Raw genomic sequence first — 21,358 nt, 5'->3', positions numbered from 1 at the left:
GGGTGATTTAAAGGCAGGGAAATCAAACGCAGGAGGAACAGCTGGGAGGAAGGAAACAGAAAGTAAAGAGCTCATCACAGGGGCGGAGAAACAGAGCAGTGAGAACTCCTCCGAGCTCTGGTAGTGACAGTACCCCCCCCCCCCCCTCTACGGGTGGACTCTGGACACCCAGGACCCACCTTCTCAGGATGAGCCCTATGAAATGCCCTGATGAGGCGAGTGGCTTTAATGTCCGACATCGGAACCCACATCCTCTCCTCAGGACCATAACCCTTCCAATGAACGAGGTACTGAAGAGAACCGCGGACAATGCGAGAGTCCACAATTCTGCAAACCTCAAACTCCAGATTGCCATCAACCAAAATCGGAGGAGGAGGCAAAGAGGAGGGTACCGTGGGCTGGACATATGGTTTTAAGAGAGATCTGTGAAATACATTATGTATCTTCCAAACCCGTGGAAGATCAAGACGGAAGGCAACAGGATTGATGACTGACAAGATTTTATAAGGCCCAATAAACTTGGGACCCAATTTCCAGGAGGGAACCTTCAGTTTAATATTTCTTGTAGACAACCACACCAGATCACCCACATTCAGGTCCGGACCAGGCACACGTCTCTTATCAGCCACACGCTTATACTTCTCACTCATCTTTCTAAGATTACTCTGAATCTTTTGCCAAATGGTAGACAAAGACGAAGAAAATCTCTCCTCCTCAGGTAAACCAGAAAGAGCCCCTCCCGAGAATGTCCCAAACTGCGGATGGAACCCATATGCACCAAAGAATGGTGACTTATCAGAAGATTCCTGACGACGGTTGTTCAGAGCAAACTCAGCAAGAGGGAGAAATGAACACCAATCCTCCTGGTTCTCTGCCACAAAACAGCGCAAATATGTCTCCAGATTCTGATTGAGGCGCTCAGTCTGACCATTCGACTGCGGGTGAAAATCAGAAGAGAAGGACAGCCGAACCCCCAGGCGAGAACAGAAAGCCTTCCAGAATCTGGACACAAACTGCGTGCCTCTATCGGAAACAATATCAGAGGGAATGCCATGCAATTTAACAATATGGTCGACAAAAGCTTGCGCCAACGTTTTAGCATTGGGTAAACCAGGGAAAGGTACGAAATGAGCCATCTTGCTAAAACGGTCCACCACCACCAGGATCACCGACTTCCCTGAGGAACGAGGAAGATCCGTGATAAAGTCCATGGACAGGTGTGTCCAAGGACGGGAAGGTATGGGTAACGGGAGAAGGGAACCTGAAGGCCGTGAACGAGGGACCTTAGCGCGAGCGCACGTCTCACAAGCAGCCACAAAACCCTCCACCGACTTACGAAGAGCCGGCCACCAAAATCTCTGAGCAATGAGATCTACCGTGGCTCTACTCCCGGGGTGACCAGCAAGAACAGTATCATGATGCTCCTTGAAGAGTTTGTGACGTAGCTCAGGAGGCACAAACAACTTCCCAGAAGGACAACGGGCAGGTGCCTCAGTCTGGGTAGCCTGGACCTCGGCCTCCAAATCAGAATATAGAGCAGAAACAACTACCCCTTCCGCCAAAATGGGACCCGGGTCCTCGGAGTTTCCTCCTCCCGGAAAACAGCGAGAGAGAGCATAGCCTTCACATTTTTGATCCCAGGGCGGAATGTAACGACAAAATTGAATCTGGAGAAGAACAGAGACCATCTGGCCTGTCTCGGATTCATACGCCTGGCCGACTCCAAGTATGCCAGATTCTTATGGTCGGTAAATACGGTGATATGGTGCCTGGCCCCCTCCAACCAATGGCGCCATTTCTCGAAAGCCAACTTGATGGCCAACAACTCCCTATCTCCCACATCATAGTTTTTCTCTGCCGGGGAGAGTTTTTTAGAGAAAAAGGCACAGGGTCGCCATTTGGCAGGAGAAGGGCCCTGGGACAAAACCGCACCCACACCCACCTCGGAAGCATCCACCTCAACAATAAAAGGTAAGGAAACATCGGGATGCACCAAGACGGGAGCAGATGCAAAACTCTCTTTAATCTTAGAAAAAGCTGCAAGCGCCTCCTCCGACCAAGAGGAAAAATCCGCCCCCTTTTTTGTCATGTCAGTGAGGGGTTTGACAACAGAGGAATAATTCAAAATGAACTTTCTGTAATAGTTCGCAGAACCCAGAAAGCGCATCAATGCCTTCTGATTCTCAGGAAGCTCCCACTCAAGTACAGCACGGACCTTCTCCGGATCCATGCGAAAACCAGAAGCAGAGAGGAGAAAACCCAGAAATTGAATCTCCGATACCATAAAAAGACATTTCTCCAGCTTGGCGTACAATTTATTTTCCCGCAGAATCTGCAGAACCTGAAAAAGATGATCCTGATGGGTCTGAACATCAGGGGAAAAAATCTAAATATCATCAAGATACACCAATACAAATTTCCCCATTAAATGGTAGAAAATACTGTTAACAAAATGCTGAAAGACGGCCGGAGCATTCATCAGGCCGAAAGGCATAACGGGATTCTCGAAATGCCCGTTAGGGGTATTAAAGGCAGTTTTCCATTCATCCCCCTCTCTGACCCTGACCAGGTTGTACGCGCCTCTCAAATCCAATTTGGAAAAAACCTTGGCCCCAACAATTTGGTTGAAGAGGTCCGGGATCAGAGGAAGGGGATAGGGATCGCGAATCGTGATACGGTTCAGCTCCCTAAAATCTAGGCAAGGTCTCAGAGAGCCATCTTTTTTTTTAACAAAAAAAAAAACCAGCGGCAACAGGTGATTTTGAGGGACGAATATGCCCCTTATCGAGACTCTCGGAGATATAGGTTTGCATTGCGATTCTTTCCGGTTGTGAGAGATTGTAGAGGCGAGCTTTTGGCAGCTTGGGGCCGGGAATGAGGTTAATGGGACAGTCAAACTCCCGGTGAGGAGGTAGCTCCTGAACACCGCTCTCGGAAAACACGTCCGAGAAATCAGAGAGAAATGATGGCACAGTTTTAGTAGACACCTCTGCAAAAGTCGCTGTAAGACAATTTTCTCTACAAAAGTCACTCCACTCATTTATATGCCTTCCTTGCCAATCAATAGTGGGGTTATGTCTAGTGAGCCAGGGTAACCCCAAAACTAGAGGAGAAGGCAATCCGTTAAGGACAAAACAAGAGATATATCCTCCACATGAGTGTCACCTACAGCTAACCGGATATTGTGAACAATGCCCTTCAGAGATCTCTGTGAGAGTGGAGCAGAGTCAATAGCAAAAACAGGTATATCCTTTTCTAATGTGCAAACCTGAAAACCATGCATGGCTACAAATTGAGTGTCAATAAGATTGACGGCCGCTCCACTATCAACAAAAATCTCACAAGAAATGACTTTGCTCTCTAGCGCCACCCTGGCAGACAGGATAAAACGGGAACTGCAGGTCAGAGGAAAAGCATCAATTCCTACATCAACTTTGCCCAAAGTAGCAGATGAAACAGAGTTTGATGATTTACCTTTTGAGGTTTTTCTCTTATTATCGCTCTTAGTACAGTTCAAGAATCTCCTAGACGGACAAACATTTGCCAAATGACCTATGCCCCCACAACAAAAACACACCATACTCTGAGGACTAAATCCTCTTTTATCAGGGGCAAGTCGACCTAGCTGCATGGGCTCCTCCTCAGAGGGGACTGAGACAGGATGAGGCCCCTGCACACTGAATGAGTCCGCACCACTGCCCCTAGACTGACAATGGCTGGACAGAGAGGTCTCGTTTCTTTCTCTTAGACGCCTGTCAAGGCGTACCGCCAATGACATGGCAGACTCTAAGGATGTTGGTCTCTCATGGAAAGCAAACGCATCTTTCAATCTCTCTGAGAGACCATGACAGAACTGACTCCGGAGTGCAGCATCATTCCAACCTGAATCAGCTGCCCATCTCCGAAATTCAGAACACTAAAGCTCCGCAGACAGTTTGCTCTGGCATAAAAAACGTAAGTTAGATTCGGCCAGAGCAACACGATCCGGGTCATCATATATCTGCCCCAGGGCCACAAAAAATCCTTCCATGGATCGAAGGGAGGGATCCCCTGATGGCAGCGAAAAAGCCCAAGTCTGAGCATTACCCCTGAGCAGGGAGATGACAATCCTCACCCTCTGCTCCTGATTACCAGAGGAATTGGGACACAAGCAAAAATGGAGTTTGCATGCCTCTCTGAAGCGAACAAAACTCTCACTGCCCCCAGAGAACGTTTCCGGAAGTGAGACCTTTGGCTCGCAACAGACTCCATGGGCCGGAGCAGAGCCCAATGCTTGAAGCTGAGTCATAGATTGCGGAGATCCGCTACCTCCAAAGAAAGACCCTGCATGTGGTCAACCAGGCCAGAAAGCGGATCCATGTCAAAAAAGACGGTTTAGGTGGATTATAATGTCACGGCTGTATGTGAGCAACAAGAGCATGCACAGAAAACAGAGCTGCTGACCGGACCCAAACCAGGGAGGACAAAGGGTGACCCCTGTCAGACCCTCAAAGCTCTCCCTACGCTGCTAAGCCCATGCCCGGATCCAAATGGTGGAACGAGGCATGCCCGCGTACCTAAGACTGATGACCACTGTAACCCCTACAATAGTGGAAGGGGCACGGCCACCGGTGCCCTGCTCAGTATATGGAGGGAACCGTGGTCGCCTCGGATCCAGTCAGAAAACACACAGATACACTACAATGTCTGCACACTTAGCTGAAGGAGCTGCAGCCGCAGTGAAGACGGATCCAAAGACAGGCTGGCAATATCCGGAGTACTTGCTGCAGCAGAACACAGGTCCAGTGAAAGGATAGCATACAAGGGAAGATACTCAAGCAAGAGCTACAACTCAAATGAGAAATATAATCCACACACTACAAAAGGAGGAGGGGTGATTTAAAGGCAGGGAAATCAAACGCAGGAGGAACAGCTGGGAGGGAGGAAGGAAACAGAAAGTAAAGAGCTCATCACAGGGGCGGAGAAACAGAGCAGTGAGAACTCCTCCGAGCTCTGGTAGTGACAGTACCCCCCCCCCCTCTCTACGGGTGGACTCTGGACACCCAGGACCCACCTTCTCAGGATGAGCCCTATGAAATGCCCTGATGAGGCGAGTGGCTTTAATGTCCGACACCGGAACCCACATCCTCTCCTCAGGACCATAACCCTTCCAATGAACGAGGTACTGAAGAGAACCGCGGACAATGCGAGAGTCCACAATTCTGCAAACCTCAAACTCCAGATTGCCATCAACCAAAATCGGAGGAGGAGGCAAAGAGGAGGGTACCGTGGGCTGGACATATGGTTTTAAGAGAGATCTGTGAAATACATTATGTATCTTCCAAACCCGTGGAAGATCAAGACGGAAGGCAACAGGATTGATGACTGACAAGATTTTATAAGGCCCAATAAACTTGGGACCCAATTTCCAGGAGGGAACCTTCAGTTTAATATTTCTTGTAGACAACCACACCAGATCACCCACATTCAGGTCCGGACCAGGCACACGTCTCTTATCAGCCACACGCTTATACTTCTCACTCATCTTTCTAAGATTACTCTGAATCTTTTGCCAAATGGTAGACAAAGACGAGGAAAATCTCTCCTCCTCAGGTAAACCAGAAAGAGCCCCTCCCGAGAATGTCCCAAACTGCGGATGGAACCCATATGCACCAAAGAATGGTGACTTATCAGAAGATTCCTGACGACGGTTGTTCAGAGCAAACTCAGCAAGAGGGAGAAATGAACACCAATCCTCCTGGTTCTCTGCCACAAAACAGCGCAAATATGTCTCCAGATTCTGATTGAGGCGCTCAGTCTGACCATTCGACTGCGGGTGAAAATCAGAAGAGAAGGACAGCCGAACCCCCAGGCGAGAACAGAAAGCCTTCCAGAATCTGGACACAAACTGCGTGCCTCTATCGGAAACAATATCAGAGGGAATGCCATGCAATTTAACAATATGGTCGACAAAAGCTTGCGCCAACGTTTTAGCATTGGGTAAACCAGGGAAAGGTACGAAATGAGCCATCTTGCTAAAACGGTCCACCACCACCAGGATCACCGACTTCCCTGAGGAACGAGGAAGATCCGTGATAAATTCCATGGACAGGTGTGTCCAAGGACGGGAAGGTATGGGTAACGGGAGAAGGGAACCTGAAGGCCGTGAACGAGGGACCTTAGCGCGAGCGCACGTCTCACAAGCAGCCACAAAACCCTCCACCGACTTACGAAGAGCCGGCCACCAAAATCTCCGAGCAATGAGATCTACCGTGGCTCTACTCCCGGGGTGACCAGCAAGAACAGTATCATGATGCTCCTTGAAGAGTTTGTGACGTAGCTCAGGAGGCACAAACAACTTCCCAGAAGGACAACGGGCAGGTGCCTCAGTCTGGGCAGCCTGGACCTCGGCCTCCAAATCAGAATATAGAGCAGAAACAACTACCCCCTCCGCCAAAATGGCCAAAGTTGTTGCATGGCGAATCACTTCTTATAATTGTCAGTGAGGTCACCATGCAATACACTGTGACGTGCAAGTTGCACAAAATCCAACACAGCTGGATTTTTGGTTGCAGGTTTTAAATTGCATGTGACTTTGCCATCACAGACCACAGTACACGTCGTGTGCCACTGCCACCTGTCTGTGACTGTTCTGCATTTTGGTTGCCTATTTACAGCCAAATCACTATTCTGAAACTTGCTGTCACACAATACATGTCACAGTGTAGCCCGTTGTCTCATGTCAGCCAGTACAGAGATATACTGTTTAAAAGGGTTCTCCGGGAATTAAGAAAATAAAATCACTGAAAATACTTAAATATTACATTATGATAACTATATTCCCAAATACATTTCATTAGTTATAAATGGCACGTTTCGTCTAGGTAGCAATAATTAGAAGAAATAAAATGGCTGCCGCCCAATTAGTACACACAAAACCTGTCCTAATCACATAACAGGATGAGTTACTTCACAACACTGAGCTAAACAGCTGCCTCATCATCATCTCTGCTATGCTTATCAGGGATTATGAGACATGAAATACAGAGAGGACAGATGGGTGGAGATGTGGCTAATGAGAAACAGCTATTGTATACAGTCTCCATGTCACGGCTGTATGTGAGCAACAAGAGCATGCACAGAAAACAGAGCTGCTGACCGGACCCAAACCAGGGAGGACAAAGGGTGACCCCTGTCAGACCCTCAAAGCTCTCCCGACGCTGCTAAGCCCATGCCGGATCCAAATGGTGGAACGAGGCATGCCCGCGTACCTAAGACTGATGACCACTGTAACCCCTACAATAGTGGAAGGGGCACGGCCACCGGTGCCCTGCTCAGTATATGGAGGGAACCGTGGTCGCCTCGGATCTAGTCAGAAAACACACAGATACACTACAATGTCTGCACACTTAGCTGAAGGAGCTGCAGCCGCAGTGAAGACGGATCCAAAGACAGGCTGGCAATATCCGGAGTACTTGCTGCAGCAGAACACAGGTCCAGTGAAAGGATAGCATACAAGGGAAGATACTCAAGCAAGAGCTACAACTCAAATGAGAAATATAATCCACACACTACAAAAGGAGGAGGGGTGATTTAAAGGCAGGGAAATCAAACGCAGGAGGAACAGCTGGGAGGAAGGAAACAGAAAGTAAAGAGCTCATCACAGGGGCGGAGAAACAGAGCAGTGAGAACTCCTCCGAGCTCTGGTAGTGACAGTACCCCCCCCCCCTCTACGGGTGGACTCTGGACACCCAGGACCCACCTTCTCAGGATGAGCCCTATGAAATGCCCTGATGAGGCGAGTGGCTTTAATGTCCGACATCGGAACCCACATCCTCTCCTCAGGACCATAACCCTTCCAATGAACGAGGTACTGAAGAGAACCGCGGACAATGCGAGAGTCCACAATTCTGCAAACCTCAAACTCCAGATTGCCATCAACCAAAATCGGAGGAGGAGGCAAAGAGGAGGGTACCGTGGGCTGGACATATGGTTTTAAGAGAGATCTGTGAAATACATTATGTATCTTCCAAACCCGTGGAAGATCAAGACGGAAGGCAACAGGATTGATGACTGACAAGATTTTATAAGGCCCAATAAACTTGGGACCCAATTTCCAGGAGGGAACCTTCAGTTTAATATTTCTTGTAGACAACCACACCAGATCACCCACATTCAGGTCCGGACCAGGCACACGTCTCTTATCAGCCACACGCTTATACTTCTCACTCATCTTTCTAAGATTACTCTGAATCTTTTGCCAAATGGTAGACAAAGACGAAGAAAATCTCTCCTCCTCAGGTAAACCAGAAAGAGCCCCTCCCGAGAATGTCCCAAACTGCGGATGGAACCCATATGCACCAAAGAATGGTGACTTATCAGAAGATTCCTGACGACGGTTGTTCAGAGCAAACTCAGCAAGAGGGAGAAATGAACACCAATCCTCCTGGTTCTCTGCCACAAAACAGCGCAAATATGTCTCCAGATTCTGATTGAGGCGCTCAGTCTGACCATTCGACTGCGGGTGAAAATCAGAAGAGAAGGACAGCCGAACCCCCAGGCGAGAACAGAAAGCCTTCCAGAATCTGGACACAAACTGCGTGCCTCTATCGGAAACAATATCAGAGGGAATGCCATGCAATTTAACAATATGGTCGACAAAAGCTTGCGCCAACGTTTTAGCATTGGGTAAACCAGGGAAAGGTACGAAATGAGCCATCTTGCTAAAACGGTCCACCACCACCAGGATCACCGACTTCCCTGAGGAACGAGGAAGATCCGTGATAAAGTCCATGGACAGGTGTGTCCAAGGACGGGAAGGTATGGGTAACGGGAGAAGGGAACCTGAAGGCCGTGAACGAGGGACCTTAGCGCGAGCGCACGTCTCACAAGCAGCCACAAAACCCTCCACCGACTTACGAAGAGCCGGCCACCAAAATCTCTGAGCAATGAGATCTACCGTGGCTCTACTCCCGGGGTGACCAGCAAGAACAGTATCATGATGCTCCTTGAAGAGTTTGTGACGTAGCTCAGGAGGCACAAACAACTTCCCAGAAGGACAACGGGCAGGTGCCTCAGTCTGGGTAGCCTGGACCTCGGCCTCCAAATCAGAATATAGAGCAGAAACAACTACCCCCTCCGCCAAAATGGGACCCGGGTCCTCGGAGTTTCCTCCTCCCGGAAAACAGCGAGAGAGAGCATAGCCTTCACATTTTTGATCCCAGGGCGGAATGTAACGACAAAATTGAATCTGGAGAAGAACAGAGACCATCTGGCCTGTCTCGGATTCATACGCCTGGCCGACTCCAAGTATGCCAGATTCTTATGGTCGGTAAATACGGTGATATGGTGCCTGGCCCCCTCCAACCAATGGCGCCATTTCTCGAAAGCCAACTTGATGGCCAACAACTCCCTATCTCCCACATCATAGTTTTTCTCTGCCGGGGAGAGTTTTTTAGAGAAAAAGGCACAGGGTCGCCATTTGGCAGGAGAAGGGCCCTGGGACAAAACCGCACCCACACCCACCTCGGAAGCATCCACCTCAACAATAAAAGGTAAGGAAACATCGGGATGCACCAAGACGGGAGCAGATGCAAAACTCTCTTTAATCTTAGAAAAAGCTGCAAGCGCCTCCTCCGACCAAGAGGAAAAATCCGCCCCCTTTTTTGTCATGTCAGTGAGGGGTTTGACAACAGAGGAATAATTCAAAATGAACTTTCTGTAATAGTTCGCAGAACCCAGAAAGCGCATCAATGCCTTCTGATTCTCAGGAAGCTCCCACTCAAGTACAGCACGGACCTTCTCCGGATCCATGCGAAAACCAGAAGCAGAGAGGAGAAAACCCAGAAATTGAATCTCCGATACCATAAAAAGACATTTCTCCAGCTTGGCGTACAATTTATTTTCCCGCAGAATCTGCAGAACCTGAAAAAGATGATCCTGATGGGTCTGAACATCAGGGGAAAAAATCTAAATATCATCAAGATACACCAATACAAATTTCCCCATTAAATGGTAGAAAATACTGTTAACAAAATGCTGAAAGACGGCCGGAGCATTCATCAGGCCGAAAGGCATAACGGGATTCTCGAAATGCCCGTTAGGGGTATTAAAGGCAGTTTTCCATTCATCCCCCTCTCTGACCCTGACCAGGTTGTACGCGCCTCTCAAATCCAATTTGGAAAAAACCTTGGCCCCAACAATTTGGTTGAAGAGGTCCGGGATCAGAGGAAGGGGATAGGGATCGCGAATCGTGATACGGTTCAGCTCCCTAAAATCTAGGCAAGGTCTCAGAGAGCCATCTTTTTTTTTAACAAAAAAAAAAACCAGCGGCAACAGGTGATTTTGAGGGACGAATATGCCCCTTATCGAGACTCTCGGAGATATAGGTTTGCATTGCGATTCTTTCCGGTTGTGAGAGATTGTAGAGGCGAGCTTTTGGCAGCTTGGGGCCGGGAATGAGGTTAATGGGACAGTCAAACTCCCGGTGAGGAGGTAGCTCCTGAACACCGCTCTCGGAAAACACGTCCGAGAAATCAGAGAGAAATGATGGCACAGTTTTAGTAGACACCTCTGCAAAAGTCGCTGTAAGACAATTTTCTCTACAAAAGTCACTCCACTCATTTATATGCCTTCCTTGCCAATCAATAGTGGGGTTATGTCTAGTGAGCCAGGGTAACCCCAAAACTAGAGGAGAAGGCAATCCGTTAAGGACAAAACAAGAGATATATCCTCCACATGAGTGTCACCTACAGCTAACCGGATATTGTGAACAATGCCCTTCAGAGATCTCTGTGAGAGTGGAGCAGAGTCAATAGCAAAAACAGGTATATCCTTTTCTAATGTGCAAACCTGAAAACCATGCATGGCTACAAATTGAGTGTCAATAAGATTGACGGCCGCTCCACTATCAACAAAAATCTCACAAGAAATGACTTTGCTCTCTAGCGCCACCCTGGCAGACAGGATAAAACGGGAACTGCAGGTCAGAGGAAAAGCATCAATTCCTACATCAACTTTGCCCAAAGTAGCAGATGAAACAGAGTTTGATGATTTACCTTTTGAGGTTTTTCTCTTATTATCGCTCTTAGTACAGTTCAAGAATCTCCTAGACGGACAAACATTTGCCAAATGACCTATGCCCCCACAACAAAAACACACCATACTCTGAGGACTAAATCCTCTTTTATCAGGGGCAAGTCGACCTAGCTGCATGGGCTCCTCCTCAGAGGGGACTGAGACAGGATGAGGCCCCTGCACACTGAATGAGTCCGCACCACTGCCCCTAGACTGACAATGGCTGGACAGAGAGGTCTCGTTTCTTTCTCTTAGACGCCTGTCAAGGCGTACCGCCAATGACATGGCAGACTCTAAGGATGTTGGTCTCTCATGGAAAGCAAACGCATCTTTCAATCTCTCTGAGAGACCATGACAGAACTGACTCCGGAGTGCAGCATCATTCCAACCTGAATCAGCTGCCCATCTCCGAAATTCAGAACACTAAAGCTCCGCAGACAGTTTGCTCTGGCATAAAAAACGTAAGTTAGATTCGGCCAGAGCAACACGATCCGGGTCATCATATATCTGCCCCAGGGCCACAAAAAATCCTTCCATGGATCGAAGGGAGGGATCCCCTGATGGCAGCGAAAAAGCCCAAGTCTGAGCATTACCCCTGAGCAGGGAGATGACAATCCTCACCCTCTGCTCCTGATTACCAGAGGAATTGGGACACAAGCAAAAATGGAGTTTGCATGCCTCTCTGAAGCGAACAAAACTCTCACTGCCCCCAGAGAACGTTTCCGGAAGTGAGACCTTTGGCTCGCAACAGACTCCATGGGCCGGAGCAGAGCCCAATGCTTGAAGCTGAGTCATAGATTGCGGAGATCCGCTACCTCCAAAGAAAGACCCTGCATGTGGTCAACCAGGCCAGAAAGCGGATCCATGTCAAAAAAGACGGTTTAGGTGGATTATAATGTCACGGCTGTATGTGAGCAACAAGAGCATGCACAGAAAACAGAGCTGCTGACCGGACCCAAACCAGGGAGGACAAAGGGTGACCCCTGTCAGACCCTCAAAGCTCTCCCTACGCTGCTAAGCCCATGCCCGGATCCAAATGGTGGAACGAGGCATGCCCGCGTACCTAAGACTGATGACCACTGTAACCCCTACAATAGTGGAAGGGGCACGGCCACCGGTGCCCTGCTCAGTATATGGAGGGAACCGTGGTCGCCTCGGATCCAGTCAGAAAACACACAGATACACTACAATGTCTGCACACTTAGCTGAAGGAGCTGCAGCCGCAGTGAAGACGGATCCAAAGACAGGCTGGCAATATCCGGAGTACTTGCTGCAGCAGAACACAGGTCCAGTGAAAGGATAGCATACAAGGGAAGATACTCAAGCAAGAGCTACAACTCAAATGAGAAATATAATCCACACACTACAAAAGGAGGAGGGGTGATTTAAAGGCAGGGAAATCAAACGCAGGAGGAACAGCTGGGAGGAAGGAAACAGAAAGTAAAGAGCTCATCACAGGGGCGGAGAAACAGAGCAGTGAGAACTCCTCCGAGCTCTGGTAGTGACACTCCATTACCACAGCCTGTCCTGTCCGTCCTCTCTGTTCATCATGTCTCCTCATGAACTCCATTCCTACACAGATTCAGATGAAGATCTCATCATCTGTATTCAGGATCATAATCCCTGACAGAGAGCAGAGAGGAGGATGAGGCAGCTCTGTAGCTTAGTGTTGTGAAGTAACTTGTCCTGCTGTGTGATTAGGACATGTTTTGTGTCTACTAATAGGACAGCAGCCATTTTATTTCTGCTAATGATTGCTCCCCAGACAAAACGAGCTATTCTAACTAATGAAAGGTATTTGGGAATATATTTATAATGAAGTAATATTAAAGTATTTTCATTTTTTTACCTCCTGGAGAACCCCTTTGACCTCGATAGTTCAGCTGGATTATTTATAGAGGCAGATAAGGGGCATGGGCACTTGACAGGATGAGTTGCTGCCAATTTTCTATAAATAAATTGAGTGGAAAACAATTTTCACCATATTTACATCAATTGGCATACTCTGAACACATTGGTATTACCTGTGCAGGTGGATAGTGACACCGGGTCTGATTCAGTGATGCCATCAGCAGCTCTCGTATACACCATGAATGTATATGTTTCTCCTGCCGTCAAATTCATTATTGTCGCTGATTCACTTCTCACTATTGTATTATTTATCATTACTGATGATGAGGTGAGAATGAGATTGGTCTGGACTCTGTAGCTGTAAGACGTCTGATACTCATCAGGTTTACTCCACGTCAGAGACACAGAAGACGAGGTCACATTACTGATCTGCGGAGAATTTACCGACATCGGTTCTGAAATAAAGAAAGTACAAACATTCAGTGTCGATACAGAATGAGAGGAAAACTTGCAGGGGCACATTTACCAAGACCGGCTAGTCTTAGTTTTTTCCCTCTGTGCTGCCGTCAGATCCAGAAAAACGAGATTTTTGTATAACTTACCAGTAAAATCTCTTTCTCGCTCTTTCCTTGGGGGACACAGAAGACCTTGGGTATAGCTCATCTCCATAGGAGGCGTGACACTAAGTGAAGACTGTTAAGCCCCTCCTCCACAGCTATACCCTCAGCCTGGAGAGAGAGACTGCCAGTTGCGTGTCCAAGTAGTGAAAAAAGGCAAAGTCCAACAAGGAACCAACAAGCCAACTACCCAACGGGTAACAAAAACTCGGAAACTGTGTAGAGAAAAACAATGAATGGGTGGGTGCTGTGTCCCCCAAGGAAAGAGCGAGAAAGAGATTTTACTGGTAAGTTATACAAAAATCTCGTTTTCTCGCCCAGTTTCCTTAGGGGACACAGAAGACCTTGGGACGTTCAAAAGCAGTCCAAAAGGGGAGGGACCACAGCTCCAAGGCGAAGCACCCGAAGGCATCAAGGAACCGCCGCCTGCAGACCCAGGCGGGCCAAGGCAGCATCTGCCAAAGCCAGAGTATGCACCCTGTAGAACTCGGTAAGGCGTGCAAGGAAAACCTGTGGCCGCCTTGCCCAAATGCATGGCCGAAGCCCAATGCCTCCGGCCTAGGAGGTACCGACCGCTCTGGTGAAATGAACGGTGACACCAAAGGCAGAATCCTGCCCTTGGTGCGGTAACCTCAGCAATAGCCAATCTGATAAAGCGGAGGAAAAACCACCCTGGAGTCCGTCAACCCTAAGCGCGGACCTCCTGGAAACCCAAGAGACCGAACGTCGACAAGAGTCGGAGATCTCCAAGTAAAAACGGCAAGGGCCAATGTCCAAATCGGTGAAGTGTTGAAGCGAAAGGCAAACACCACCTTCAGAAGGAAGGAAGGAAGAAACGGGATGTAGAACAGCCCTGTCCTGGGAAAAGACAGAAGGCTCGGAACAAAAAGGGGCCATTCAGGCACCCGTCAGAGACACGACTGATACGGAAACACAACCGTACAGGACAGAAGGGGTAGAGAGAACTTCTGTAACGGCTCCAAGGACAAGATTGGAGCGCCGAGAGCTCAGTATGTAGTTCCCAGGGCGGTACCGAAGGACAGTACAGAGGAACCAAAGAGCCACTCCGAGGAAGAAGGTCTTGACAGGCCCAGAGGGCCGGGGAACGCTGGAAGAGGAAGAACAGCGCCGACACTTGACACCTCAAGTAAAGGAGTCCCAGGTCCAGGCCGGACTGGAAAAAAGACAGAACCATGGGGAGAGAAAGTCAGAGTGGGGAATGCACAGCTTCCCACAGAACCCCAGACAAAAAAAACCTAAGTCTTACGACAGATCCTGGACGAAACACAGCCAGGAGCGGACAGTAGCGAGCCCGCTGGAGTCGTCTGGCAAGCGGGCGAAAACCCAATGTGATCAGGCGCAGACCAGTAACACGGGCAGAAGGGTCGACAAAACTGGTCCCGTCGGCCCCCGAGCAACGTTGTCCCGTATCCACCCGAGTGGGGGAGCAGAAGGACAGACGGAAAGGAACCAAAGGGTCCGCCCAGCATCCGCCAGATGCCAGGACAAGACAGGCTAAAGTCCATGCTGATGTAGCCACGTTCTACAGTCCCGGTGTGGGAGATCAAAGGACAATCTGGACTGAAAGGTAGTCCCCCCAAGTTACCGCGAAGGTAAGTCTACAGCAAGACCATTGTCTTAGAATGGACCACCCAATCTGCACTCAGCGGGGGGACAGAACGCGGTAGACTCGGTAAATAGGCACACAGCTAATACAGCCAGTGTGAACAGTACGAGGCCAAAAGGAACACCGGAACCATCCACATGAACAACCATGCTCTCCCCAGAGGGGAGGACAGTGAAGGAACAGCCTCTGAAGTCTGACGGGGCAGAAGCCACATCGGAGTGATCTGTACCGAGCGGGAGCCAAACAGAGCCGGCGAGATAAGGTAGTCGAGACAGAGGCCGGCATAACACCCTCCAACCGAAAGGAGGAGTGGGCAACAGGGAAGCCATAGGACAGCTCAAAAGCAGAACCCCGCTACAATGAGACGCCCGGTTCACCGCCTCGCAGAAGGCGAATACCCTGAAGAACCCAAGGTGGAGGTCCTCCGGACCTGGGTAATCGAGCACCCAAGAGAAGTTGGGTGACCTTCCCGAGAAGAGCGGCCCGAACCTGGTAGCAGATCAGACTGAAGCGTAGAGGCGCCAAGAGGAAGGACTCATACCACACTGCATCCGAAGAGGAGGAAATTGCAGCAGGCAAGGGAACCGCAGTCCTGCCAGAGCCAACGAAGAATTCGAGGGGCGCTGCAGACAACAGCACTCTCGACCATGTGACCACTAGCGCAGGGAAGCAATGCCGCGGAAGGACGAATGGGCACGCATCTAGGACCCACGAACACTCCCTGGGATGAAAGGCCAACTAAATGAATGAGTACCACCCAGCTCGGTGCAGCAGAGAGCAAGTAGAGCCCGTCCGGGTCAGGTGGACAGAATGAACTCCTTAGAGACGAGTGCAAGGCTTGCGGCAAGCATCGTATCCCAAGAAAACAAAAGTATGCCGCAGGAAGCAGGTGAGGCATACGTACGAGCAGCTCCGTAAGCAGTGAGAAGGCCAACCCACCTACAGGAGGAGAAGGCATACACGGCCCAAACAACGCACAAGAACGTCCGCTCACTGCAAAAAGGTTACTTAGCGAAAAAGGGGCTCGCCACAGAGTGCCACAGCATGTACGGAATTGCAAAGTGCAACCTGAAAGGGAGTTATGCACAAGCCTAGTATAGCATGCGATGGAACGCAAGCAGTCCGCCCCGAAAGGGGGAAATTGTACCTGGCAAACTGCAGTCGGCAAGAGTGCAAAGGCCCGTCCCAAAAGGGAGTGATGCCTAAGGCCGTACCTACTTCAGAGAAGCAGGACATACCCTATAATCCAGCAGGAACGCAGGAGGTCCACCTAGTGAAAGGGGAACATGCACAGGGTTATCCTAGCATTAAGTGAGTGTGCAATAATACACCCAACACTGAACTTAGCGAGAGTGCAACTACTCTGCCAATGAAAAGGGACATGTACAAGTCCAGCACAGCCATACAAGGACAGCCGTGAATCTCATGAGCGTGCCAAATTCTGCCCATGGAATGAGGGGTGGTCACGCACAAGGCCAGCACCGTATCCAAGGGGAGTGCAAGCGTTCCACCCATGTAAGAGGGCCATGCTCATGGCCAGCAACGTATCCGGTGAGAGTGTAGCATGCCGCCCAGAAAAAAGGGGGGGTAATGCACATGGCCAGCATCTCATCCAGGGAGAGTGCGAGCACCCCGCCATGTATGGGAGTTATACACATGGCCAGCAACGTACTGGCGAGGGACAAACACATTCAGTGAAAATGTGTGTTTGTCGCCTGAGGAAGAAAGGCATGCCCATGGCTGGCAGCGAATCCAGCGAGAGTGCGTACACCGCCCATGGAAGAGGGGTCATGCATATGGCCGACAGCGGATCCAGCGAGAGTGCAAGCACTCCGCCATGTATGGGGTACATGCACATGGCCAGCAACGTACCTGCGAGAAAACAACCACAGACAGAGGGATGTATGTATGCTGCCTGAGGGAAGGAGGCATACCCAAGGCCGGCAGCAAATACAATGAGTGCAGCATACCGCCTATGGAAGGGGGTCATGCCTATGGCCAGCAGCGAAACCAGTGAGAGTGCAGCATAGTAACATAGTACATAAGTACATCATAGCACATCAGTGAGAGTGCAGCATTTCGCCTATGGAAGGGGGTTGTGCACATAGCCAGTACCGTAACCGGTGAGAGTGCAGTATTCCGCCTAAAAAGGGGGTCATGCACATGATCGGCAACAGATCCAGTGAGAGTGTAGCGTTCCGCCCAGAGAAGGGGGTCACGCACATGGCCGGCAGCGAATCCAGTGAGAGTGCAGCGTTCCGCCTAGAGAAGGGGGTCACGCACATGGCCGGCAGCGAATCCAGTGAGTTCTGCGTTCCGCCCATGGAAGGGGGTCATGCACATGGCCAGCACCGTATCCGGTGAAGGTGCAGTATTCCGCCTAAGAAGGGGGTCATGCACATGGCCAGCCGGCAGCCAGGGAGAGTGCAGTATCCCGCCTAGGAGGAGGGGGGGGGATGCACATGGCAGGCACCATAACTGGAGAGATGATGAATGCTGCCTACGGAAGGGCCGCATGCACTTGGCCAGCGCCGTATCCTGGAAGAGGGCAAGAAAACCGCCTAAAAGGGGAAATGCCCTAGCAGCGACGCAGGCCGGGAGCGCAACACCATGCCGCCTGTGGAAAGAGGTCATGCAGACATGCACCACTACTGATGAGGCTGCAGCGTCCTGCGCAGTCCAATAGAAATTAGTTATCTATTATTCATTATTATTATTATTATTATTATTATTTATTTATTTTTATTTATTTTTCTTTTATTTATTTTAACCACTTAAGGACCACAGGTTTATACCCCCCTAAAGACCAGGCCCTTTTTTACAAATCGGCACTACACTACTTTCACCGTTTATTGCTCGGTCATGCAACTTACCACCCAAATGAATTTTACCTCCTTTTCTTCTCACTAATAGAGCTTTCATTTGGTGGTATTTCATTGCTGCTGACATTTTTACTTTTTTTGTTATTAATCGAAATTTAACGATTTTTTTGCAAAAAAAATGACATTTTTCACTTTCAGTTGTAAAATTTTGCAAAAAAAACGAGATCCATATAGAAATTTTGCTCTAAATTTATAGTTCTACATGTCTTTGATAAAAAAAAAATGTTTGGGTAAAAAAAAAAAAATGGTTTGGGTAAAAGTTATAGCGTTTACAAACTATGGTACAAAAATGTGAATTTCCGCTTTTTGAAGCAGCTCTGACTTTCTGAGCACCTGTCATGTTTCCTGAGGTTCTACAATGGCCAGACAGTACAAACACCCCACAAATGACCCCATTTCGGAAAGTACACACCCTAAGGTATTCGCTGATGGGCATAGTGAGTTCATAGAACTTTTTATTTTTTGTCACAAGTTAGCGGAAAATGATGATTTTTTTTTTTTTTTTTCTTACAAAGTCTCATATTCCACTAACTTGTGACAAAAAGTAAAAACTTCTATGAACTCACTATGCCCATCAGGAAATACCTTGGGATCTCTTCTTTCCAAAATGGGGTCACTTGTGGGGTAGTTATACTGCCCTGGCATTCTAGGGGCCCAAATGTGTGGTAAGGAGTTTGAAATCAAATTCTGTAAAAAATGACCTGTGAAATCCGAAAGGTGCTCTTTGGAATATGGGCCCCTTTGCCCACCTAGGCTGCAAAAAAGTGTCACACATCTGGTATCTCTGTATTCAGGAGAAGTTGAGGAATGTGTTTTGGGGTGTCTTTTTACATATACCCATGCTGGGTGAGATAAATATCTTGGTCAAATGCCAACTTTGTATAAAAAAATGGGAAAAGTTGTCTTTTGCCAAGATATTTCTCTCACCCAGCATGGGTATATGTAAAATGACACCCCAAAACACATTCCCCACCTTCTCCTGAGTACGGCAATACCAGATGTGTGACACTTTTTTGCAGCCTAGGTGGGCAAAGGGGCCCATATTCCAAAGAGCACCTTTCGGATTTCACAGGTCATTTTTTACAGAATTTGATTTCAAACTCCTTACCACACATTCGGGCCCCTAGAATGCCAAGGCAGTATAACTACCCCACAAGTGACCCCATTTTGGAAAGAAGACACCCCAAGTTATTCCGTGAGGGGCATGGCAAGTTCCTAGAATTTTTTATTTTTTGTCACAAGTTAGTGGAAAATGATGATTTTTTTTTTTTATTTTTTTTTCATAAAAAGTCTCATATTCCACTAACTTGTGACAAAAAATAAAAACTTCCATGAACTCACTATGCCCATCAGCGAATACCTTGGGGTCTCTTCTTTCCAAAATGGGGTCACTTGTGGGGTAGTTATACTGCCCTGGCATTCTAGGGGCCCGAATGTGTGGTAAGGAGTTTGAAATCAAATTCTGTAAAAAATGACCTGTGAAATCCGAAAGGTGCTCTTTGGAATATGGGCCCCTTTGCCCACCTAGACTGCAAAAAAGTGTCACACATCTGGTATCTCTGTATTCAGGAGAAGTTGAGGAATGTGTTTTGGGGTGTCTTTTTACATATACCCATGCTGGGTGAGAGAAATATCTTGGTCAAATGCCAACTTTGTATAAAAAAATGGGAAAATTTGTCTTTTGCCAAGATATTTCTCTCACCCAGCAGGGGTATATGTAAAATGACACCCCAAAACACATTCCCCACCTTCTCCTGAGTACGGGGATACCAGATGTGTGACACTTTTTTGCAGCCTAGGTGGGCAAAGGGGCCCATATTCCAAAGAGCACCTTTCGGATTTCACAGGTCATTTTTTACAGAATTTGATTTCAAACTCCTTACCACACATTTGGGCCCCTAGAATGCCAGGGCAGTATAACTACCCCACAAGTGACCCCATTTTGGAAAGAAGAGACCCCAAGGTATTCGCTGATGGGCATAGTGAGTTCATGGAAGTTTTTATTTTTTGTCACAAGTTAGTGGAATATGAGACTTTGTATGAAAAAAAAAAGAAAAAAAAAAAATCAGCATTTTCCACTAACTTGTGACAAAAAATAAAAAATTCTAGGAACTCGCCATGCCCCTCACGGAATACCTTGGGGTGTCTTCTTTCCAAAATGGGGTCACTTGTGGGGTAGTTATACTGCCCTGGCATTTTCCAGGGGCCCTAATGTGTGGTAAGTAGGTAAATGACCTGTGAAATCCTAAAGGTGCTCTTTGGAATATGGGCCCCTTTGCCCACCTAGGCTGCAAAAAAGTGTCACACATGTGGTATCGCCGTATTCAGGAGAAGTTGGGGAATGTGTTTTGGGGTGTCATTTTACATATACCCTTGCTGGGTGAGAGAAATATCTTGGCAAAAGACAACTTTTCCCATTTTTTTATACAAAGTTGGCATTTGACCAAGATATTTCTCTCACCCAGCATGGGTATATGTAAAATGACACCCCAAAACACATTCCCCAACTTCTCCTGAGTACGGCGATACCAGATGTGTGACACTTTTTTGCAGCCTAGATGCGCAAAGGTGCCCAAATTCCTTTTAGGAGGGCATTTTTAGACATTTGGATACCAGACTTCTTCTCACGCTTTGGGGCCCCTAGAATGCCAGGGCAGTATAAATACCCCACATGTGACCCCATTTTGGAAAGAAGACACCCCAAGGTATTCAATGAGGGGCATGGCGAGTTCATAGAAATTTATTTTTTTGGGCACAAGTTAGCGGAAATTGATATTTTTAATTTTTTTCTCACAAAGTCTCCCGTTCCGCTTACTTGGGACAAAAATTTCAATCTTTCATGGACTCAATATGCCCCTCACGGAATACCTGGGGGTGTCTTCTTTCCGAAATGGGGTCACATGTGGGGTATTTATACTGCCCTGGCATTCTAGGGGCCCTAAAGCGTGAGAAGAAGTCTGGAATATAAATGTCTAAAAAATTTTACGCATTTGGATTCCGGGAGGGGTATAGTGAGTTCATGTGAGATTTTATTTTTTGACACAAGTTAGTGGAATATGAGACTTTGTAAGAAAAAAAAAATAATAATTCCGCTAACTTGGGCCAAAAAAATGTCTGAATGGAGCCTTACAGAGGGTGATCAATGACAGGGGGGTGATCAATGACAGGGGGGTTGATCAATGACAGGGGGTTGATCAATGACAGGGGGGTGATCAATGACAGGGGGGTGATCAGGGAGTCTATATGGGGTGATAACCACAGTCATTGATCACGCCCGTGTAAGGCTTCATTCAGACGTCCGTATGCGTTTTGCAGATCCGATCCAT

At 48.2% G+C, this 21,358-nt stretch overlaps 1 protein-coding gene across 1 annotated transcript in view; it reads right to left on the bottom strand.

Annotated features, from left to right (window-relative positions):
- LOC120980947 (receptor-type tyrosine-protein phosphatase beta-like) overlaps positions 1-21,358 on the bottom strand; it is a 237,948-nt gene that overhangs the window by 88,059 nt on the left and 128,531 nt on the right. The window contains exon 22 of the mRNA XM_040410341.1: positions 13,080-13,361. Coding sequence (XP_040266275.1) covers positions 13,080-13,361 — 282 coding nt within the window. The remainder of the gene's footprint in view (positions 1-13,079; positions 13,362-21,358) is intronic.

The sequence above is a fragment of the Bufo bufo genome, chromosome 10, assembly GCF_905171765.1.
Source record: "Bufo bufo chromosome 10, aBufBuf1.1, whole genome shotgun sequence".
Lineage (NCBI taxonomy): Eukaryota > Metazoa > Chordata > Amphibia > Anura > Bufonidae > Bufo > Bufo bufo.
The sequence above is the reverse complement of the archived record's forward strand: the minus strand, read 5'-3'. Positions and strand labels throughout refer to the sequence as shown.